This window comes from Peromyscus leucopus, chromosome 3 (genome assembly GCF_004664715.2).
Source record: "Peromyscus leucopus breed LL Stock chromosome 3, UCI_PerLeu_2.1, whole genome shotgun sequence".
Lineage (NCBI taxonomy): Eukaryota > Metazoa > Chordata > Mammalia > Rodentia > Cricetidae > Peromyscus > Peromyscus leucopus.
The window spans coordinates 149,633,561-149,657,004 of record NC_051065.1 but is presented as its reverse complement, the minus strand read 5'-3'; the positions used below and the strand labels follow the sequence as shown (position 1 = coordinate 149,657,004).

General features: G+C 44.9%; 2 protein-coding genes across 2 annotated transcripts in view; both read left to right on the top strand.

Moving 5' to 3' along the window:
- Window positions 1-131, top strand: part of LOC114700737 (bcl-2-like protein 13) — a 41,441-nt gene extending 41,310 nt beyond the window's left edge. Inside the window, exon 5 of the mRNA XM_028880435.1 lies at window positions 43-131. Within this exon, the coding sequence (XP_028736268.1) occupies window positions 43-58 (16 nt within the window). The 3' untranslated portion in view covers window positions 59-131. The remainder of the gene's footprint in view (window positions 1-42) is intronic.
- On the top strand, window positions 49-20,706 carry LOC114700735 (bcl-2-like protein 13). The gene is given in 3 exon segments (XM_028880431.2): window positions 49-186; window positions 18,329-18,703; window positions 18,706-20,706. Coding segments are annotated over 3 exon segments (825 nt in total). The 5' UTR covers window positions 49-72; the 3' UTR covers window positions 19,042-20,706.
- Window positions 20,707-23,444: the final 2,738 nt, after the last annotated feature.

Genomic DNA, 23,444 nt, shown 5'->3' with positions numbered 1-23,444 from the left:
TCACGTCTTACATTTTTCCATGTTTTCATCTTTGCCTTGAAGATTTTGGTGCCTCTAGTTTTGCTACAACAAATGCTTTTGGAATTGACACGGCGAGGTCAAGAGCCCCTGAGTACCCTGCTACAGTTTGGCGTGACGTATCTGGAGGACCATGCAGCGGAATTCATCATTCAGCAAGGTGGCTGGGTATGAACTACTTAAAACAATTTTTTTTTTCTTTAAAATAATTTAGACTGTTTTTAAAAGTTTCAAATATTTTTTTTTTATTTTCTGGGAGATCAAACCAGTGTTGTTGTTTATGGCAAGTACTCTACCGCAGAGTTACAGCCCTGGCCCAAGCAGTTGGTGGTTCTTGTTGGCTTTTGGACAGTGTAGGTTTACGTTGTGTTGACAAAGTTGTAGTTCTTGTTGGCTTTTGGACAGTGTGGGTTTACGTTAGTGCTGGATGACAAGCAGTGGAAAGGCGTTCATGCCATTTTAAGTCACCTAGGTTCACTTCAATAAAGTGATACGTGGTACTTTCAAATAGTTGTTAGTCATGAAACAGTTTATGCAACAGAAACAAATCAGAATAACTAAGCGGTGAGGAACAGTAAAATGAACACCCATGTGTCTGTAGCCCCTAAGAAAAGAACACAGTTAATGCTTTAGAGGGGCCAGGGTGAGAGTTGCTAGGATTAAAGTCAGACCACATGTGCTAGGCAAGTTCTGTACCATTTATCTATATCCTTGGCCCACACAGCTGCCATTTTTTAATTTCCTTATATTTTTCTCCTGGGTTTTGATATGTTCCTATTATCTAATACTTCAAAAGGCTAACAGATTTTCTGAACTTTTTTTTAAAAGTTTTTATTTTTTGTTATTAGAGAGTTATTTTTTATTATGTATATAGTGTTCTGCCTGAATGCCAGAAGAGGGCATCAGATCTCATTATAGATGGTTGTGAACTGCCATGTGGTTGCTGGGAACTGGAACTCAGGACCTCTGGAAGAGCAGCCAGTGCTCTTATGGTCAGAGCCATCTCTCCAGCCTCATTTTTTTGTTATTTTTAATTGTGTGTGTATGTGTGTGTTTATATGTAGATATGCTTGGGAGTGCAGGTGCCCACAGGCTAGAGGTGTTGGGTCCCTCTGGAGCTGAAGTTAGATGTAGTTGTGAGCCACCTGCTGTATTGAGAATTGAACTCTGGTCCTCTGTAAGAGCAGTGCATGCTTTTAACCCCTGGGCCATCTCTCCAGCCCAGATTTTCTAAACTTTTAAAATCATAGTTTACATGTGTGTAAATACTTGACAATAATTATTTTGCCTTGAATTTTTTTGTATAGTATCGTACTCTCTATATTTTTCTGTAACTTACATGTTTCACTCAATGTTAGTCATTGTTTCTTAGCCTTTTTTTCACTATCATTTTGACAATGATCCTTTTTTAAGCCAGATTTCTTTCTGCATGAAAAAAAGAAAAAGTTTTTAAAATACAGTTGGAGTTTATTCAAAGACAAAGTTTACAACTAATCACAGTGGCGCATGCCTTTAATCCCAGCAACACAGCCAGAGTTACATAGAGCAATTCTGTCTGAAAAACACACACAAAAAAGGAGTTTTAGAGGCTGGAGCCTGTGACATGTGTGAAGACCCAGATTTGACCCCTAGAACCCAAGTAATAAAATCAGGTATGGGAGTGCAGGTGCCTACAGGGGCTAGAGGTGTTGGGTCCCTCTGGAGCTGGGATTAAAGGTGTGTGCAATCACTGCCTGGCAAAGTAGAATTTCTAAGTCATGGTATATAGCCATATTTTTTGTTTGGTTGGTTGGTTTTTGTTTGTTTGTTTGTTTGTTTGAGACAGAACCCTAAGTCCCAGGCTGGCCTTGAACTCTATTTAGCTAAGGGTGACCTTGAACATCTGACCATCTTGCTTCTACCTCCTCTGAGTGATGGGATTGCAGATGTGTGCCACCATACCTAGTTTATGGCATTGAATCCAGGGCTTTATGCATGCAAGACAAGCGCTCTACCAAGTTATCTCCCCAGCTCCTGGACATGTTTCAATCTATGAAACAATCCCAAAGTGTTTTTCTTTTTTCTTTTTTTTTTTCTTCCGAGACAGGGTTTCTCCATGTAGTTTTGGTGCCTGGATCTCGCTCTGTAGACCAGGCTGGCCTCGAACTCACAGAAATACGCCTGGCTCTGCCTCCTGAGTGTTGTGATCAAAGGTTTGCGCCACTTCTGCCCAGCGTGGTGTTTTTTTTGTTTTTGTTTTGTTTTGTTTTTTTGAGACAGGGTTGCTGTGTTGTCCTGGAAGTCACTCTGTAGCTCAAGTTGGCCTTGAGCTCACAGAGATCCATGTGCCTTTGCCTCCTGAGTGCTCGGATTAAAGGCGTCCACTACCACTGCCTGGCCTTTAAGCTTTTAATAAGGTTGCAAAAAGAATGAATTCATGTAGCAAGCCACTATGAAGCCTGAAGCAAAAAAAAAAAAAAAAGCAAACAAATAACCAACCAAGGAAGGAAGGAACTAGGAACTCAGCAGCGCGGAAGCGGCAAGGCTAATTGGAGCGGAAGAACAAAGGGCTATGAACAGGAAAGAGGATGAAGTCTGTGTAGTCCGCCATGAGTTGTGATCTATGCTCATGAGTAATGAAAAACTAGTGCAGGGTTAAATATATCGTGGTGTCCTGGAACAATTATAGCACAGGAAAAAGACTGCTATCAATATCAAGTCTGGAGTTCAGTTAATAGACAAACTTTATTATTTTAGCTTTGACAAAGGGATCACAGTTTCCTAGGATGTCACATGCTGGTTGGTTTTTGTCAAGCTGACACAAACCTAGACATGTCTGGGAGCAGAGGGCTCTCAACTGCAGAACGGCCTCCGCGGCTCATCCTGTGGGCAAGCCTACGGGGCATTTTCTTGATTAATGACTGATGAGGGAGAACCCAGCTCACTGTGGCCAGTGCCACCCTTGGGCAGGCGGCCCTGAGTAATATAAGAAAGCAGGCTGAGCAGGGCAGGAAGCATCTTTCCTGCACGGCCTCTGCCCTGGCTTCCTTCAATGGACTGTAAGATACACGCTCTCCTCTCCAAGTTGCTTTTGGTCATGGTGTTTATCACAACAGAAACCCTAACTAAGACACTTACAGTAGAGGAAACTGGGTAAAGACTACATGGGAATTCATTATTTTTGCAACCTTATTAAAAGCTTAAAAGCCAGGCAGTGGTAGTGGACGCATTTTAATATTGTCAGTTAGAAAAGGAAGACCTGGAATACATTCCAAAATTTTTCCAAATTTGTTGTGTACATGATTCTGAGGAAGGCTGCAGAACTGGCCATTTGAGCCAGGTATGTTGGGACACGCCTGTAATCCCAACACTCAGGATGCTGAGGCGGTAGGGTTGTTGGAAGTTCAAGGCCATCTACATAATACCAGGCTAGCCAGGCTACATAATAAAACTGCCCCAATCTCCAAAATAAACAAGCTATAATATTCAGTAAGAATACTCTGCCTGGCATGGTGGTGCACACCTTTAATCCCAGAGTTTGGGAGCAGAGGCAGGTGGATCTCTGTGAGTTTGAGGTCAGCCTGGTCTACAGATCAAATCCTGGACAGCCAGGGCTACACAGAGAAACCCTATCTCAAACAAACAAATAAACAAACAAAAGCAAAACAACAACAACAAAACCCACACACAAAAAACAAAAACTTAATTTGGGGAAATTTTAGAAATAATTTTAGACCCTAGTACAAGCCCAGGCTGCCTTCAGAAGCTGGGTGCATGCTCCCCGGGAGAGTTAAAGCTGAGGAAAGAAGGGAGGGAGGGAGGCAGGCTGAGAACCAAGAACCAGTGCTTTCCTGGGCAGTTAGTTGTTCCCCATCTTTTCCTAGTAGAATGAGCTGCTTCAGAGATTGGGTAGGGTGTGCAGGGGGGGGAGGAGAGTCCCTAGACGCTCTCAGGTCCAGTAGTCTGGTGCCTGCAATGGCATCCAACAAGGAGGTCTAGCCTCAAACAATTTAAGACAAGAAGGACCAGCATTCAAGGTTGTCCTCTGCCACCACATGCATGCACTCACACACTTGAAAACACATGTACGTAATGTACAGAGAGACAGGAGAGTCAGGGACACACAGAGACAGAGGGGGAGTCAGAGACACACAGAGAGACGGGGGAGTCAGAGACACAGAGAGAGACAGAGGGAGAGTCAGAGACAGAGAGACAGGGAGAGTCAGAGACACAGAGACAGAGGGGGAGTCAGAGACACAGAGAGAGAGAGAGACAGAGGAGAGAGCCCAACAAATAAAGAGCAGGAGCAGACACATTTAAGAAAACATAGGAAACAAGAACCAGTGGAGGCACTGAAACCGTAGCCTGTGATCCCAGTACTTCGAATGTTGAGGCAAGAGGACCAGGGTTCAAGGCCACCTTCATGTACATAACTGACTCAGGGCAAGCCTGTGAACTACATGAGACCCTGACCCAAAAAATGATAATAAAAGTAAAAATAAGATATTTTCTTTTTTCCGCTTTAAAAATGTCATTAATCTTTGAGAATTTCATACAGATGTGTTTTGATCACCTTCACCCCTCTTTTCACTCTAAAATCTCCCAGACCCACCCCCCACCTTCCCATCTCCAATTTCATGTCTTTTTTTTTTAAATAATAACCCTCCAAGTCCAATTTCTGCTGCCCATATATTTCTGGGTGGGGCGTGGGAGCATCCACTGAAGTGTGATTGACCTACAAAGGGCTGCACCTTTAAAGGAAACTGCCTCTCCCTCCCCCAGAAGCCATTAGCTGTCCATAGCTCCTCAGGTAGGAGTGGGTGTCATGAGCTCCTCTCTCCTCGGTGCTGGAACATTAACTGATCTGAGATTTATGTACTGATGTCCTAGTCATTGTCAGCATGAGTCACCTGGAAGGCACTTTGGGAAAGTAAGCCAACCGTAGTGGCACTTTGGAGACAGAGGAGGCAGGAGAATTGCGAGTTTGAGGCCAGCCTGGGCTTCACAGTGAGTTCCAGGCCAGCTTAACTACACAGTAAGAATGGTCTGAAGGAAAGGGGGGGGGGGGGAGAAAGGAAACGTAAATATTTGTAAGCGGCATGCTATCTGTAAGTGTGTCTGTAAGTATGTGGCATTCTTTTTTCTCATCTTTAAGTCTGACTGTTGATTCCTTGATTCCAACTTGTATTTGGCCTGCTCCAATTAGGGCAGGTCCGAGCTGCTTGTTGTGACCGAATCACACTTTCTCCTTCTGCTCTCTCTCACTGATTTTCATTTCTTGGCATGGTTACATTGTGGTAAGTCTTTTTCCTGAAAGGGCAGCAATTTTAGTCTACTATGATAAGGCCTTTTATTTTCTCCATTGTCATGTACTAAACATAAACCATATAGTTTTAGATTACATAGAAAAATTATTGTAAACTTTCATCTAATGTCTGTCTTAAAGTTTTTGAATGAAATTAATCTCCTTTCTCTTTTTCCTGAGTTGAAGATTCTTGTTACAATTTTAAAGAGTAGCAGCCATGAAAAGGATTATTTATTTTTACTCTAGGATAAGAATTTTCTTGGAAGCATTTAGGGTTTCTTAGAAGTTTTATGCTGTAAAAATTCATCTGAAACCAAGTAGGTTGGTAAGCAGCTTGGTTTTGTTAAGTCTGAGGAATCTGTCCGTTCAGGTATGGGTGTTACTGTGATGGGTTTGGGGTGGATTCCCACCCCCCTCTTCAGTGCTAGAGATGAAAGCCAGGGCCTTGCTACATGCTGCACAAGAACTCTTTACCTGTTGGCTAAAGTCCCATCCCGAGCTGGGTTCTGAGATGTGTTCTTGTGGGTCTTGGCATCATACTGTATGAACATTAATCCACTTCTCTAGGAGGGCTTTTCACACTCCGTCTTCTTGTTTTAGGTCAGTAGGGACTGAAGCAGCATTTGGGTGTGAGTGTCCTGTTTGAGCATGTAGAGATCAGTTACCTGTTTCCATCGTATAAGCTGAACGACAGTGTGTGAGGCTGAGAGTGAATGATAAAGTTTTATTGGCATAACTTAGGGGATGTGCTGTCCTAGATGGATTTACCAATGAGGATGGGCTTTGGAATGAAAGCCATCCTCAGATGGAAAAATGAAACCCATAGGTGCTTAGATCACCAGTCATGACACAAAAAAGCTAAAATTTACACCAAATACATTAGTTACAAATAATTTGTAACTGATAGGAGAAAAAAAAAACCCAAAAAACTCAAAACAAAATAAACTCAGTATTAGACATCAGGACACAGTATACAATTTTAATTAATTTTATTTTTGTCACATGTAGACAGACTGGCCTTGAACTTGCTATGTAGATGAACTCCTTGAGACTGGCCTTGAACTCCTGATTCTCCTTTCTCATCTCCCAAGTCTGCAATTACACCATCACACTTACTTTATATAGTCATCAAATTCAGGGCTTCATGTATGGTAGGCAATCACTCTATCAAATGAACTACATTCCCAACCCACAAAATGGCTCTTTTAATAATTGCTAGGCCAATTTTTCTTGGCCTAACTCCTAAGCAGAGTTATATTTTATTTTACATGTGTTTAAGCATATTTCCTTTATCTTCATAGCGGGTTTCATACATTTGTGTGTGTCTGTTTTCTTGAAGAAGGGTAACTTGTTTTCTCTCCTCTGGCATAAACATAAACTCGAGGCACTGTGAAGCAGCCGGAGAAGTGTGAGGGTAGAAATTGGACTCAACCTGCGTTCTAGCAGAGGGTCAAGCATGAGGCTGACACCTTGTTAGAGACAAGCTTAGGTGACGGAGTGGTTCTAGAACCGCTTGGAGTGTAACTCTACTTTGCTGGAGTTTAGGTAGCCCAAAACAGCTGTCTGTGTGGACGGGTCCCCCTTGGAAAGAGCTTCAGTGATCATCCTTTTCTTTTTAGGAGGTTTATTGACGTTGTCCTGGAACTCACTGTGTAGCCCAAGCTGGCCTCCAACTTCGAGCAGTCCTCTTGTGTGGGCCTCTTAAGTGCTGAGATCACGAGTGTGAGCTACCCTGTTCCGCTCTCCTTTCAGACTCCCCCACAGGGCTGGTAAGACAGTTAGTTCAGTAGGTGAAGGGGCCTGCCACCAAGCTTGACCTTGCTTTGATCCTGGAACCCACATGGTAGGAGAGAACCCTCTGATCACACCGTCGCTGACTGCACCCTCTCCCCCTGCCCTCCGCCACAAAATAAATAAATAAAAGCATTATAACATTTAGAGAAAAGAAAAAACAGTTATGAAAGAGCATAAAATGGGGTACATTTTTAGTAAAATGGCACACAGTCATATGAGGTACCTCCCACGCTGCGCACAGTTGTACTCCTGTGATGTCTGAGATGGAAGGTGAAGTCTCTAAATGTGGACCAGAGGCTCTTAAGCCCTCTGTTAGCTTTGCTTGGGCTGTTAAAGTAATGAAGAAGGTTTGTAGCTCACTAGTAGAGTGCCTTCCTGGCGTGCAAAGGCCCTGGGGTCCATCCCCAGCACCATACATACACCAGACAGTAACCAGTAACGGGGGGGAGGGGGGAGACACGGGACACGGACGACATTGTACTGTAAATCCTATGTCCACTTGTTAGCTTTCCCCTGAGGAAAGTTCCATTTCAAAAGCTGAGCCCCAAAGGCCTCTTTCTGAACACTACAGTGCTTACCTGTTTAGTTAGACGCTTGGTTCTGGTTTTGTCGATTCTTTTGTTAGATAGAGCGTCTTGTTTTTCCAAGTGTAGATCAACAACTTAGAGTTCATATCTTTGTTTTTTTTCCAGACAGGGTTTCTCTGTGTAGCACTTGCTGTCCTGGATCTCACTCTGTAGACCAGGCTGGCCTCGAACTCACAGAGATCCGCCTGCCTCTGCCTCCCAAGTGCTGGGATTAAATGTGTGGACCACTGTGCCCATTTTGAGAGTTTATTTTCTTAAATCCCTGGGCAGCAAGGCTTGGGAGTTTAGCATAGGAGACTGAGTGTGGAGTTGCTTCTCATAGAGCACCTAGAACATGGGTAAGAAAAATGGGATGCAGTTTAAGGACAGAGTGCTTGGTTGACATGCATAAGACCTTGGGTTCCCTCCTTAGTGCTTCAAAAGAAAAAAAAAATACCCCTAAGAATAGGAGGAAATATTGGTTTACTTCATTTAATAGTACTGTGCCTTTAAAAACTTTATATTTTGTTTGAGAGTAAAGCACAGCTGTGCTCGGGAAGGATAATGTGTCTTCTAAATATTGTATGGCCTTGCCCTCTTGGCTTTTTAGCTGGCGGAGTCAGATAATTAGCAGTACTCTACTTGAACTGAGCCTTTATCTGATGGCTAGATAATACGTTAGAGTCAGGTTTTCTGCTCAGGGATATTGATGGACTGTAGAGGGGTTGTAATGGAGGCAGGGAGTTGAACTGATTTCCCGAGAGAACTGTGGTCTTTGTTAGAAAGATAGCAGTGATGGCTAATATATTAGTTATGAGCTGACAAAATGATACCCAGGCAGACATGACATTTACTTTCCATTGATTAGCATCTTTCCTTTTTTTTTGTTTGGTGGCACCAGGCATGAACCTCAGGACCTCTGTGAGTAGCAAAGCTCCCATCACTGCTCCCTATTTCATATCCCCAGCACGCTCACAACCCTTTCTTTTTGGAGACAGGCGTTTCAAAAGACAACTAGCTATTCTTAAACTCGTAATCCTCCTGCCTTAGATCGGGGCTGGGATGGCCTGATGCCACCACACCTGGCAAGATGACACCTTTCATTTCCAGACCACTTGATAGGCAGCAGGAGTCATCGCATTATTTCTGTCGAGAGAGAAGCGGTTAGGGGCCCCCACATGGCTCGGCCATTAAGGGCACTTGCTACAAAGCCTGATGACCTGAGTTCCATCCCTAGAAGCCACACAGTGGAAGGAGAGAACCAACTCCAGCAAACTGTCCTCTGTGCTCCATGCACATGCCCTGGTGTGCACACCAAATTAATAAATAAGTCTAAAAAATTTTTAAGAAAATAGTGATTATGTTTATTAGAATAATAGCAGAAAATATTCAGAGAAAGATGAACTTGTGTTTAGATATAGTATGATACCTTTAGAAGCTGTGCCTGGCATTTTACACCTTTAGTCCCAACACTTGGGAGGCAGAGCAGGCAGATCTCTGTGAGTTCAAAGCCAGCCTGGTCTGCATAGCCAGTTCCAGGCCAGCCAGGGCTACATTGTGGGACTGTCTCAAAGAAAAGGAAAAAGATACATTTAGGTGGGAGATGGTGCAATACCTATAATCCCAACACTCAGGAGGCTGAGGTAGGAGGATCACAAGTTAGGGGTCAGCCTGGACTATGTGTTCTAGGCCATTTAGCAAATGGCCTAGTAGCAAATCTCTGTCTTAAAAACAACAACAATGAAAAACAAAGCAGAGCCAGATTTTGTGGCACAAGTCTGTATTTCCTGCTCTCGGAGACAGAGGAGGGAGGCTCAGGAGTCGAGGGCCAGAGAGGTGGTTCAGTAGGTGAAAGTGCTGTGGCCGGTGACCCGAGTTCAGTCCCTGGAACTCACATGTGCAAGGAGAGCTGTCTCCTGCACGCATGCAGGTTATCCTATGACGTCACACATGCCCCACGACATAGATGCCTCCCACCTATACACACGACATAAATAAACGTAAAAACATTAGTTTTGTGGTGGTGCATGCTTTGAATTCCAGCACTTGGGAGGCAGAGACAGATGGATCTCTGAGTCTGAGGTCACCTCGTGTCACATAGACACTGCCACCAAAAATAAACAAATAGATAAATAAATAAAAGGCCATTTGTTGCTGGAGGGCTTCTCTCCAGGTTCCCCAAGCCCCGCAGTCCCACAATCCACTTATAAAATAATCACTCAGACGCTTATATCACTTATAAACTGTATGGCCGTGGCAGGCTTCTTGCTAACTGTTCTTTTATCTTAAATTAACCCATTTTTATAAATCTATAGCTTGCCACGTGGCTGGTGGCTTACCGGCGTCTCTACATGCTCTTCTCCTGGCGGTGGCTGCAGTGTCTCTCCCCCAGCCTTCCGCTTCCCAGAATTCTCCTCTCTCCTTGTCCCACCTACCTCCTGCCTGGTCATTGGCCATCAGTGTTTTATTTATATAGAACAATATCCACAGTACTTCCCCTTTTTTCTTTTTTTTAAAAAGGAAGGTTTTAACTTTAACATGGTAAAATTACATATAACAAAACAATTATCGAGCATGAATTACAGTTACAATATTAAAGAAGATGTCCTATCTATCTTATATTTGTGAGTTTAAGGTTTTATATCTAACTTATCTTTTATCATAACTGAGGAAATTACAACTATCTAGTTTTCAACCACATCAAAGACCTGAGAAGGAACATAATGGTACCTGAGAAATGGTAGACGGATGCAAGCAACTTCGGGAATCTTGCAAGAGTAGACCAAGACAGCTGGCAGCCTGGACAGTCACCTGATGTTTCTCAGCATTGTTGGTGCATTCAAATTGGCTACAGGCCTAGAGTATCTGACAGACCATTTTCAGAAGCAGGAATTCTGAGAGACCATCTTACCCTGTCTTGGCAGAGTACAGTGGTCGCTTTCCTTGTGTCCCGCTTGTCTAGAAAGGACAGCATTGCATTTGTACTGTCAGCCGTCAAGGCAAGGGCAGTTCTTTGCCCAGTAGGCCATTTTGTGCCAAAAAGACAAACTTCCAAATGGAAATGTCTTAGAAGCCCAACATTCTCTCGGGATCAATTGGTGCAGCCAGGAGCAATTGTGTCTCACATCAACAGAATTTTAAGTTATTTAAATGCCATATTCTCTAGGTCTATGAAGTGTTTGAAGATTACCTATCTATCTGAAATATATCTATGTATACCTAGAAGACTTAACTAACATGGCTACAAATATGATTATCATAGATGACTGATTATTAATCTATTTTTAATCATCCATTACAATTTTAAATGAGTTAAACATAATACCTCAAACAAGAATAGAAATATATATATACAGTATAACAAAATTAACTTTAAGTTTGTATTAATAAACTAAAATTTTTTACCAATGTAAAACATTTTAAACATAAACTAAAATCTATACCAATGTAAAACATTTTAAACAAGTTGTTCTTTAAAAGTAGGTTCATTAATCTACCCTTTTATCTTATCATCTCCATATCCTCCTATATATCATATCCCCTTTTCTTTTTTAGAAAGAGATCACATTTATAATCAACCTGTTTTAAATAAAAATATTGGTTTTTCTCTGTCCCACACCAGAGGCTCTTCTGATTTGGGACACAAGAATCCCTTAACCATTTTTTTTTTTTAAAGCAATATGTCTGGGTTTAGAGGGGGAGTGAGCCAATTCCACCTCTAAAGCCAGCTTGGTATATTTGGGAATTTGGGCGTAGCATCTCTTACTACTTCCTGCTGGAGGGGGGCGCTGTATCTTATGGGGACGCAAAGAAAATTTTAGACCTATGGGGTAGTCCGTGAGGCTGTATTGTGTGAACCAGTTGCCTTGAAACCGATCTGGATGTTGGATCATCTGGGCCATGGTGTCATCGGAGTCCTTTCAGGGGGTCTTGGCTGGTGAAACCTGATGTATCTTAATCTGGAACAAGTCCACAGCCTCTGGCTTTCTGTAGAAACAAAAGCAGAACCTCTTTTCCAAAGTAACATATCCTTATATCCAAATTTTGAAGTCAAGGTACCTTTAAAATATACATTTTGGCATAACTCAACAGCTTTTGTAATCAAATGTTTTTCTTTAGTTATGAATATCAAAGAGAACATAATCCAGATTCTCTGTGTGGTAGCCATCTTTATGTGGCTTATGTTTTATATTACCTTGAGCCTTGAGCCTATTGCTTTAAACTGTACCATTGTAAGCCCGAAACGGCGCTGTGGCTGCTGGCTCCGCCCACTTCAGCTTTCCAACATGGCAGTGGTACGTTTTCTGCCAGCTGTGGGAGTCATCAAGTCTCAGAAATAGTGGGTCTAAGCTTTTATCAAAGCAGCGTGTAGCCCAGAAACCTCTTTTTTTTTTTTTTTTAAATACTAGTAAAGACTAAATCTACCACACAGCTTAATTTGCCGCTGGCAGATGCCTCATTTCCGCCATACTGTCGGTCAAACGCACCCGCCAGGAACCCGCCAGTGTCCAAACTTGCGTTTTGCCACATCTAGCTGCCCGTATGAGACAAGAAGCAGGAGCCTGGTTTTGGCTCTGTTTAGAATTGGTTATTAAATATTCTCAGGTTTAAGGTGGAAACTCGAGCCGTTGGGCGCCATTTGTTGCCGGAGGGCTTCTCTCCAGGTTCCCCAAGCCCCGCAGTCCCACAATCCACTTATAAAATAATCACTCAGAAGCTTATATCACTTATAAACTGTATGGCCGTGGCAGGCTTCTTGCTAACTGTTCTTTTATCTTAAATTAACCCATTTTTATAAATCTATAGCTTGCCACGTGGCTGGTGGCTTACCGCGTCTCTACATGCTCTTCTCCTGGCGGTGGCTGCAGTGTCTCTCCCCCAGCCTTCCGCTTCCCAGAATTCTCCTCTCTCCTTGTCCCACCTACCTCCTGCCTGGTCATTGGCCATCAGTGTTTTATTTATATAGAACAATATCCACAGCAGCCATTCTTTGCTACATATTTAGTTTCTATGTGTATGGCTATTTTGCCTACATATATGTGTATGCCCAGTGTTTGAGAAGGCCAGAAGAAGGTGTAGGATCCTCTGTAACTATAGTTGGTTTTGAACTGCCATGTGGGTACTGGGGATTGGCCCCTGGTCTACTGGAAGAGCAGCAAGTACTCTAACCACGGAGCCATCTTTCCATCCCTCTCAGCTACATACTGAGTTCACAGCTGGCCTGGGCCACGAGACCTTGTCTCAAAAGCAATAGCAAAACCGAACAGAAGAGATACCCACTTGGGAATACATTGAGATACGTGTTGTAATTAAGGGGCAGCAAGAGATGAAGTAGACTTGTGCCTCTTCAGCAGTTCCCTTCTGGCTGCCCGTCATGCCGTGAGTTCTGCCACTGATGGCAGCTTTCTTGGTTGTGAAGAGCTTTTTGTAACATTCATTATTGATGAAGGTTGGGAATTGTTGCTTGGTTTTACATTACCACCATGCTAATGGACGCATAATGAGTCTGAAAGAGTTCCCACAGGAGTGCGTCTGGAGGAGCCTCTTTTGGTCAAGCAGGGTTTGGAGTTGGGAAAAGGATCCATATGAGGAATGGCACTAAGGGCAGGCATGTTTTGAAGCTAAATGATAACACTCTTTGGTCTGAGGTGCATGCAGCTCTAGCTCTATGAGGTCCTAGGTTCCATACTCATCACAGCTAAAAAATTCTATCTTTAGCACTGCAAAAAGTTATCACTGCAGATTTCCAGGAACTTAGTTGTCCCTGTTCTTTATGTTCAACCTAATTATAAGCAAACTGGTTATTTGAATACCTGCATAGCAGTCTTGTTTAAGAAGAAAAGAGGAACTCTTTACAATTATCGTAAATGCTGGTGAGGTTATACAGCATTGTGAATATATTAGAATCCACTGAACTGTATACTTAAAATGATGAACTTTATGTTTTATGAATTTATAAGCCAATATGAATCTGGATTCTTAAAAAAGAATTAAAAACTAGCCGGGCGGTGGTGGCGCACGCCTTTAATCCCAGCACTCGGGAGGCAGAGCCAGGCGGATCTCTGTGAGTTCGAGGCCAGCCTGGGCTACCAAGTGAGTCCCAGGAAAGGCGCAAAGCTACACAGAGAAACCCTGTCTCGAAAAACCAAAAAAAAAAAAAAGAATTAAAAACTAACGAGAAGGCTCAGCGGGGAAAAGCGTTCGCTGTCAAGCTTGATTGATGACTTGAGTTTGATGTGACGGTGCCATGTGAAGGCTCATTTGTGCACACGTGCAGGCACATGGATGCACACACGTATACACACTGCGATAAGACTTTTCTTTCGGTTCTTCGAGACAGGGTTTCTCTGTGTAGCTTTGGAGCCTATCCTGGATCTCACTCTGTAGACCAGGCTGGCCTCGAACTCACAGAGATCCGCCTGGCCGCCGCCTTGCAAGATGTTTTTAAATGAATTAGAAACATTAAAAGAATACCAGTTTAGATAGTATTTCCATATGCCTTGCCTTTGTTTGAGATGTGCAGAATTCAGACATCCCATTCATTCCTTCACATAATTCAAATTTCCTAGCCTCTAGTGAGTGCTGTGTTACAGGTACAGACAAGAGGATGGGGAGCTCCCACTGAGATTTTCAGCTTTTTTCCTAGAACAACTTTTGGACCAGAGTCCCGGGATTTGTAATAGCAATAGTTCACTCAGAGAGGGAGAAGGTGTGCCCAGGGGTGTGCCAGGGGCGGGCCTGAGCTGGGGACCTGTCCTCATGCAGTAGTGCACCTTCCTAATGAGCTGTGGTGGTTTCCAGACAGGGTCTCTCGATAGCCCTGACTCTCCTGGAACTTGCTATGTCGACTCACAAACTCACAAAGACCCTCCTGGCTTTGCCTCTTGGGTACTGGGATTAAAGGGGCACCACCATGCCTGGCCCTAGTGAGTCTTAATCTCTTACAGCATAAATTTCAGAGTCAGGCTGTCAATTTCTGTAAGAAAAAGCCTGGTGGGATTGTCTGTTTGAAATTACATTATAATAATAGCTTCATTGGGGGAATAATTAACATGTTTATTTTACTAATTTTCGAGACAGGATTTCTCAGTATAGCCCTGGCTGTTCTAGAACTTGCTTTGTACATCAGGCTGGCCTTGAACTTAGAGATCCACTTGTCTCTGTCTTCTGAATGCTGGTATTAAAGGTGTGCTCCATCACGGCCCACCATGCCAGGCTGGGAAATAATTAACTTTTTTTTTTTTTTTTAAAGATTTATTTATTTATTATGTGTATTCCACCTGCATATGTCCCTGCAGGCCAGAAGAGGGCACCAGATCTTATTACAAGTGGTTGCTGGGAATTGAACTCAGGACCTCTGCAAGAGCAGTTGGTGCTCTTAACCACTGAGCCATCTCTCCAGCCCATAATTAACATCTTTGTTTGTTTGTTTGTTTGTTTGTTTGTTTGTTTATTTATTTTTTGTGGGTAGAAAAAAAACGTTTATTGGGGAATCAAAACTGGCAGGGCTATCTCTCTCTCTCTCTCTCTCTCTCTCTCTCTCTCTCTCTCTCTCTCTCTGTGTGTGTGGTGTGTGTGTGTGTGTGTGTGTTGGGGCAGAAAGAACAGCCTAACATTTTTAAACAACCTTCAGTGTTCAGCCTATGAACATACTATCTAGCCCTTCATTTAGTTAAACAGCTTTAATTTGCTCAATAATACTGTAGTTTTGTATAGCATATGTATGCTGTACAATATGGGCTTCTTATATATCAGACTTGACTTTTTAATAATTAAATAGGATGGACTGTATGGTTTTTTTGTTTTTGAATCTTTTTAAAAATTTATTTTTATTTTATGTGCATTGGTGTTTTACCTGCATGTATGTCTGTGTGAAGGTGTCAGATCCCCTGGAACTGGAGATACAGACAGTTGTGAGCTGCCATGTGGGTGCTAGGAATTGAACTGAGGACCTCTGGAAGAGCAGCCAGTGCCCTTAACTACTAAACTTATCTTCTCCAGCCCCTTGCTTAGTTTCCATGTCCTATACTGATCACAGCAGCTAGTAAAGGTCTTTGTCTCCTTTCTTTCTGAACTGAACCAACAACTTCCTGTTCTGAGTGTGCTCCCTGTCTCCTCACTTCTCCTGCCTTCTCTTTCTCACTTAATACTTCTCTTCTGGGTACCTCCAGCAGTTTAGACCCAAAGGAACCTTCTAAAGGTGAGGCTCATCCTCAGAAGCTTGGAGGCTTAGACGTACCTCCCCCTTTTATCATCATTATTGTTGGGTTTGTTTTTGAGAGAGAAATTCTCACGATGCCTCCCAGATCACATGACTTCTTTAGCCTCTCGAGTCAGAGGTCTTAGGTGTGCCATGATAACCTCCTTTCCCTTCCAAGCCTATAGGTATAGGCCCTTCCAGTGTCCCCGTATAGTATTGTGTCCTGTTATAATATATAATTGTGTAGTGTATATTAATATACCATGCTAGAATACATTATATAAATACTATATAAATATATTGTATACTTATTTATATACCATTGTAATTTTTAAAAATTTTGTGTGGATGCACATATAAGCCTCATGTGTGCAGGCATGCACATGCCACAGCTCGCATGTGGGACTCAAGAACCAAGAAAGGTTCTCTCCTTTGGTTAGCAGGCCTGCGCACTAATGGCTCTGTCCACAGTGCCGTCTCACCGCCCTCCTAATGTAACGTCAGATTTCTGGTCTTTGTGGAGACAGGGTCTCACTATGGAACCCTGGCTGGCCTATTCACTCTGTAGACCAGGCTGTTCTCACATTCATAGAGCCCACCTCTGCCTCCTGAGTGCTGGGATTAAAGGGGTGTGTGCCACCACGCCTGGCTTTTATACTTAGTCTCAAAGCTGCCTTGGCTGTCATTCCCATTTTATTTATGAAGCAATTGAAGTCTGAAGGGTAGGCAAGGCATCCATTTTCCAAGAGATTCATTTTCCAAGAAATTTTGTTTTGAAGACTGCACATTTCTCCTCTGCTTATTCCAAATTCACAGGTATCTCCCTGTGGAGGCGGGGGCTTCAAGGGCTGAGCTAGAAGTGGGTGGTAGAATGTCAAGTCATGTGATTTGTTCATGTGTATGTCTGGTTTTCCTTTTTGGTGGGGCTGATTGAGGAGTCCCTGGTCTAATGGATCCGTGGTGTGCAAACTTTTGTTTGTTAGAAGAAAATGATTGTAGTCCAGATGACTGTGAACTGTAGTCATCATAAAGTGGCTGTTAGTTCATTCACTTGTATATTCTAGTCAGACTTTCTGCTGCATTTGAGTTTTGGCTAGCTTTTTTTGTGACATGTCCCTGGATCTCTGCAACATTGCAACCGATTGGTTCTCTTCCTGCCTATCTTACCATGTTTTTTTTTTAAAGATTTATTTATTTATTTATTATGTATACAGTGTTCTGCTTGCATGTGTCCCTGCAGGCCAGAAGAGGGCACCAGATCTCATTACAGATGGTTGTGAGCCACCATGTGGTTGCTGGGAATTGAACTCAGGACCTCTGGAAGAGCAGCCAGTACTCTTAACCTCTGAGTCATCTCTCCAGCCCTCTTACTATGTCTTAATCCCTGGGTTTGCCCAGCCTGTGTGAACACAGACCTGAAAGTTTTCTTACCTCAGTCTGTAAAATAGCATCTGCTAGGCAAGTTGTGCTGACCATGGATGAAGACCCACACTGCTGGTCTTTATTGATCCCTGAAGGAGAGGCACGAGCTCCTGTATCTCTAGTGTCTCTTCATCATGGCACAGCATCCAGATAAGTTGGCTTGCTTTGCTTGTGACTGGGTCTTGCTATGTTCTCAGGCTGGCCTGAGCTTCTGGACTTAGTGATTCTTTAACTCAGTTTCTTGGAGAGCTGATGTTTCACACATACACCACTGCACCCCACTAAAGACAGTGTAAGTGTTATGTCATCAGTTTCAAAATGTATATTTATTTACTTATTGTGTGTATGTGCATGGAGTAAGGAATAACTTGCAAGAGTTAGTTCTCTCCTTCTACCATGTAGGCTCTGGGGATTGAACTCAGGTCATGGGACTTTGCAGCAAGCACCTTTACTTTGCTCAGCCATGTAGCTGGCCCAGGGTAAGGTTTAAAGCAGAGCTCTGGTTATACTTTTCACCTTAGGAGATTGCATTGACTAACCATTAGCTATGGAATCACACCCCTGTCTCTAGTCTGCCAGCCATGACTGGACTTTCTGTTCCTCAGGGACACAGTACAGAGGGAGCAGTTTGCCAGCCCTGCCTCCCCCTTTTCTAGCTCTGTGCTCTGGCTGGATGGCATCTTCCTGGTGGCCTGCGCTGCCAGAACTGCAGGATTTTTCTGCCCTCACCCTGCCTTCTCACAGCCCGAGACCCATTCTCCTCTGACTCTCACTAGCACTTGGTCCATGACAGTGGTTCTGTGCTCACTGAGTGACTGACAGACCTTGTTTGCATTTCTTGCTGTTTTGAGTTAACTGGCTGTACATGATGCAGCAGGACTGTCAAGAGATTCTTCCTTATAGCCAGGCAGTGGTGGCCCATGTCTTTAATCCCAGCACTTGGGAGGCAGAGGCAGGTGACGCTCTTTTGAGTTCGAGTTGTTTTTCCTAGGTTGAGAGTTTTTAATATTAATGAGTCTGTTTGTGGATCCTCCTCTTTTCTAGGGCACTGTCTTTAGTCTTGAGTCTGAGGAAGAAGAATACCCTGGAATCATCGCAGAAGACAGTAATGACATTTATATCCTGCCCAGTGACAACTCCGGACAAGTCAGTCCCCCGGAGTCCCCAACGGTGACAACCTCTTGGCAGTCTGAGAGCCTACCTGTCTCACTGTCTGCTAGCCAGAGTTGGCACACAGAAAGCCTCCCAGTCTCCCTTGGGCCTGAGTCCTGGCAGCAGATCGCCATGGATCCTGAGGAAGTGAAAAGCTTGGACAGCAGCGGGGCGGGGGAGAAGAGTGAGAACAACTCCTCTAACTCCGACATTGTGCACGTGGAGAAGGAGGAGGTACCGGAGGAGGCGTTCCCGGGCGCCGCCGCCGCCCCTTGCTGCCACAGATCGCCACCAAGGAAGCCACCGAAGTGAGGGTCGAGAAAGGCAGCCCCACTCCATCAGTGTTTGTGGAGTTTGGCGAGGAGGAGCTGGAGGCGGCAGCCGCCAGACCTGCTGCCTTGGAGGGGGCGGAGCGGGCGGTCCAGCCGAGCGCGGAGGGGGCCGGGAGCAGGAAAGAGAGCCACACCGGGGAGGCCACTGCTGCCGGGGCAGCCAGGGGTGCCGTGGGCGCTGAGGGCAAGGCCGTACTGCTGTTTGGGGGGGCCGCTGCGGTAGCCATCCTAGCGGTGGCCGTTGGAGTTGCATTAGCTCTAAGGAAGAAGTAAGGGTTTCTTCAGGGGAGAAGACGGAAGGACCCTGCGGCTTTAGTTGTATCCACTGGAACTCAGACCGCCAGCAGCTGGCTGGACCTTACACTGGGGAATTGGGCTTTCTCTTGAGCATGGCACTGGCTTGAGATACTGTTCCCATTGGCCTGCTTGTCATCTCAGGGGCCTTGGCTCAGCTAGATTTGGAAGGGTAAGAGTGAAGCTCCCATCTAGAACAGGCCTGTCCACTTGGGCACCCTTGACCTTTCAGTAATTCTCTGTAGGAGGCTGCCTTGTGCGTTATGTAACGATCGGCAACAGCCCTGGCTTCTTTGTACCCACTAGATGCCAGTGGCACCCCACTCCCAGTGAGGGCAGCCAAAAATGTCTCCTACATTGCCAAATGTCCCCCGTGGACAAAGTTACCCCCTGTTGAGGGCCATTGCTTTAAGGGATAGGGTTCAATTAAGAGAATTTGGGGGGCGGGGCGAGAATCTGGGGGAGGAAGCCGCAGCTGGGGCCAGCCAGCTGTTCATCCTGTTGCAGTTTCTCAGAACAGGTGAACTTGCTGTGTCTGCAGCTGTTTTTATTCTGGTTCCCCATTCTGTAGCGTGAGGTGCTCTCCCACATTGCACCACCTCTCAGGTACTTCAGCACAGTGTGTCTCACCCTGTACCCCTTTCACACCCAACCCCCCGGAAGCTCTCCATGGCTCCATCTTTTAAAGATGCTGCCTTTAGGAACCTTTTAAAAGATAAATACCCAGGCCAGGTTTGGTGGCACTGTCTGTAATCCCAGCATTTAGGAAGTAGAGGCAAAGAGAGTATCACGAGTTCAAAGCTAGCCTAGTGTACATACTGAGTTTGAGACCAGCCAGGACTGCATGGTGAAACCTTGTCTGTCCCAAGAAGAGATAAATATGTTAAAGCCGTGGGGACTTAGGGTCCTCCAGTCTGATTGCCAGTACAGGTTTCAGGCTGCAGTCATTGTTCTTAGAGGCAGGAAGGTGGTCTACACAACCCGTCAAGGTCTGTTTGACCTCTTCCTGGTGTAGCTAGCTTACCCCAGGTGCCCATGACTTAGCAGTGAGACCTCTGATGACATGTACTTCATCTAGAACCCTGGGTTAGTGTGTTTCCCAGTACCTGACCTTGGTCGATGGGACATCATCAGCTTCTCTGTGGGTCCCCTACCATGTAGGAAGCAGGTCAGCCTTTGACTTACAGAACAAGTTGGATCATAACCCTTATTCAGTGTAAATCATTGAAAGAAATGATAAAACCTTATCATGTAATATTAGGTATCACTTAATGAAAGTGGGACAGAAACTTGAAGTTTAGACTGAGACTGCTGCTCAGGAGTTGGTTTGTTGGTCTTCAGAGTCCAAGGAGACTCCTTGGACTGAACGCTTGTCAACCCGATGCCAGGGTGACAGACCAGGAGGACCCCATGCACTCACTCCTTGGCTAGTGGGACTCAGTGAGATCTCCCATCATTCGGCTGACCCCACCCTCAGGGAGGGCTGGGCCCGCCCCCGCCCCCCCCATATCTTCGGGCCAAGTGCCACCTGCAAGGCATATGTGCTTGGTAAGAAGTCTTCTCAGATTTAACTTAGTCACGGAACATTACTTCTCAGATCCTGAAATTTATAATAAAAATACTTTTAACTACTCTGATCACCGAGAGCTGGTGTTTTAAATGTGCCTGATTTCTTAAAATTGTTTTTTAAAGAAATTATCCCTAAAAAAGTACTTCAAAGAGTTGATCAAGAAGAGCCCTGAGCATGTTTGTGTTCTGTCGAAGTGTTGCCCTGTGATGAGTTTGTGTCCCACGGAGGGAGTGACGGATGTAAGGGCTCTAGTGTAGCTGGAGGTGATGGGAGTGGGTTCCTCAGTTCTCACAGCTGATGGGCCTCTATATTCTGTCTCACGGGTCACAGAGACTGGCGGTCACCTTGGTTTTTGTTGTTGTTGTTGTTTTTAAGATTTTTCTTCCAGTGGTAACCCTTTGGAACTCTGGATTCTTTAAGGGCTAATAGTCATGTTCAGATGGGAGTGGCTAAGAAGTCTGTTAGAGGATGTTTGTATTAGGGTTCTCCACCAAGGCAGGAACAGGAAAGATGGGATCCTCAGCTATAACTGCTTGTTGCTTTATTTTACTACCCATGAACACTAACCTAATCTGCCCAAGCATGTTTTTCTGGGTGATGGTAAGTAGATAACCAACCTCCCCTTAGTTCTCTGCACATGGGATCTTATTCCTGGGAGGTGAGTGTGTGGTATTGCATTGCCCACTGCTTGGCAGTGAGACGGAGTAGCCACCCCAAGGGTGCTTCTGTTTCTGCACTTTAAACAGATACAAATAAGCAGGCATCTCCCTATGTAGCCTAGGCTGGTCTCGAGTTTGTGCTCAGCCTCAGGACTGAGATTACAAGTATGTGTCACCACACCTGGTCTTGCTGTTACATGAAAATTAGTTCTCAAGTCCTTGTTCTTCTGGGGGCTGATAGTAGGCCGTTTGTGCCCCCGGACTAAAGATTCAGAACGCATTCAACTTGATTAGGGAACACACAGCATCAGATGGAGGCGCCACAGCCTCCCCTGTTCTTTGTGAACCAGAGGAAAGGCGGCTGTACTAGTTAGTGGTTGTCACCTGTGTGTGCTGCACACTAGTCAAGTGCTTTACCACACTAGGCAAGTGCTCTGTCCCTCCTACACTTGACCCTTGGTAGAATTCTTAACTGCCCCCCTCAGTGAATTGACGGATGCTCACTTAGCCAAAAGCCAGTACGGTTTTCCTGACAAAACCACCAGAACTAAAGAATACCAACTTAGTCTTCTATACTGAGCTGACAAATCCGAGTCCAGAGTGCCTTAGCAGGAGGGGCTTGCATGATCACTGCCTTCTAGAAGAGGGTCTAGACCAGTGGTTCTCAACCTGTGGGTCAGGACCCGTTGGGGGCAGGGCATAAATCAGATATCCTGCATATTAGGTATTTGCATTACGATTCATAGCAGCAGTAAAATTACAGTTATGAAGTTATGTGGTTGGGGATCACCACACCACAAACCTGAGGAACTAACTGTGTTACAGGGTCGCAGCATTAGGAAGGCTGAGAACCACTGCCCAATTGGCCTGGTTCACGCTCACCTCACCCAGAGCACCCGGCCCCTCTTGTCTGTGTTCCAGTCTCTTCACATATCATTTGTCCAGGGAGAGTGGGTTCTCAGAGCCTGGGCCTTTGCCCACAGCTGCCATTGTGCTAAGCCGCACCCCCCCCCCCACCACCCCGGAGAGAACACAGCGCCTGCTCCGCCTTTTGCTCTCAAGGTGAGGTGTGGACATCTGACCTTTTAAGAGAGAGCTACTTTATAGGATTTCTAGCTTTTAAAAAAAAGTTTTTTTTTTTTTTCTTATTTTAGGTCTTCGTGAATTCTACATGAGCTCTCTGCTCACTAGTATGATCAGCCTTGGCCTCTGTCTCACACACACACACACACACACACACACACACACACCTTTAGCAACAGTACAGCACTGAGAACTTCATTTGTGAGGGCTGTGGCGTGCCACGTTGGTATACCTTCTACGTGAGCTCTGTGTGGTCACTGCCCCCTTTGTTGATATTGAGCACTTACTACTTGCCAGAGGCCAGAGGGCTTTCATACCTATGGCTCCTTCAGGTCCTGGGAGCCGCGCCTCGTGGCCAGACGTCCCACGTTACTGAGTGGGAACTTGCCCAGAACTCCTGGTTTATCTAGTGGCCTAGCTTATCAGAGGCTTTCCTAGTGACCTTACCAGTCTTGGCAGTCCCCATAGAGAGCTGTGCAGTTTACAGCACAGACTGGGGTAGCCTATGCTCCACTTCCTGTTTCTTCAGATGTACCAGAGGCTAGTCTAAGCACTGAATTCAGTGAGTACAGAAAACCAAGGAGTGTAGACTCAGTAACTCCGGATTTCACTGTCGTCCCTCTGGCCGCTGGGTGAGGTGCCTCAGGGCTAGCCTGTGGCAGTTCTGGATTGTTGAGTAGCATTTCAACACGGTCAGGCCCCTGACGCAGCTATCCTCACCACGGATGCACTGGGAGGGGAAGGCAGCACTTACAGCTCCCCCCCTTCGGTAGTTCGTGATCTCTGGTCCTCTTCCCTGTGGTGGCCATCAGTTCAGGGTCTGATGGCAGGCATGTGGAGGGTATGGGACACCTAGAGGGGTTTGGGATTCTTGACACTCAGACTCAGGAATGACCAGGTAGTCTTCCATCTTGTTCATCTGACAAGTGCTTCCCAGGAAATCCTGCCACAGAATTGACTCTTGTGGTCGTACAGCCATGGAACCTTTAAATAGTTCCGTGGAGAGGTGGGAGCTGTTGTGGAAAGATGAACACGTTGTCTTTTTCACACAGCCCGTCCCACCTTGGCTC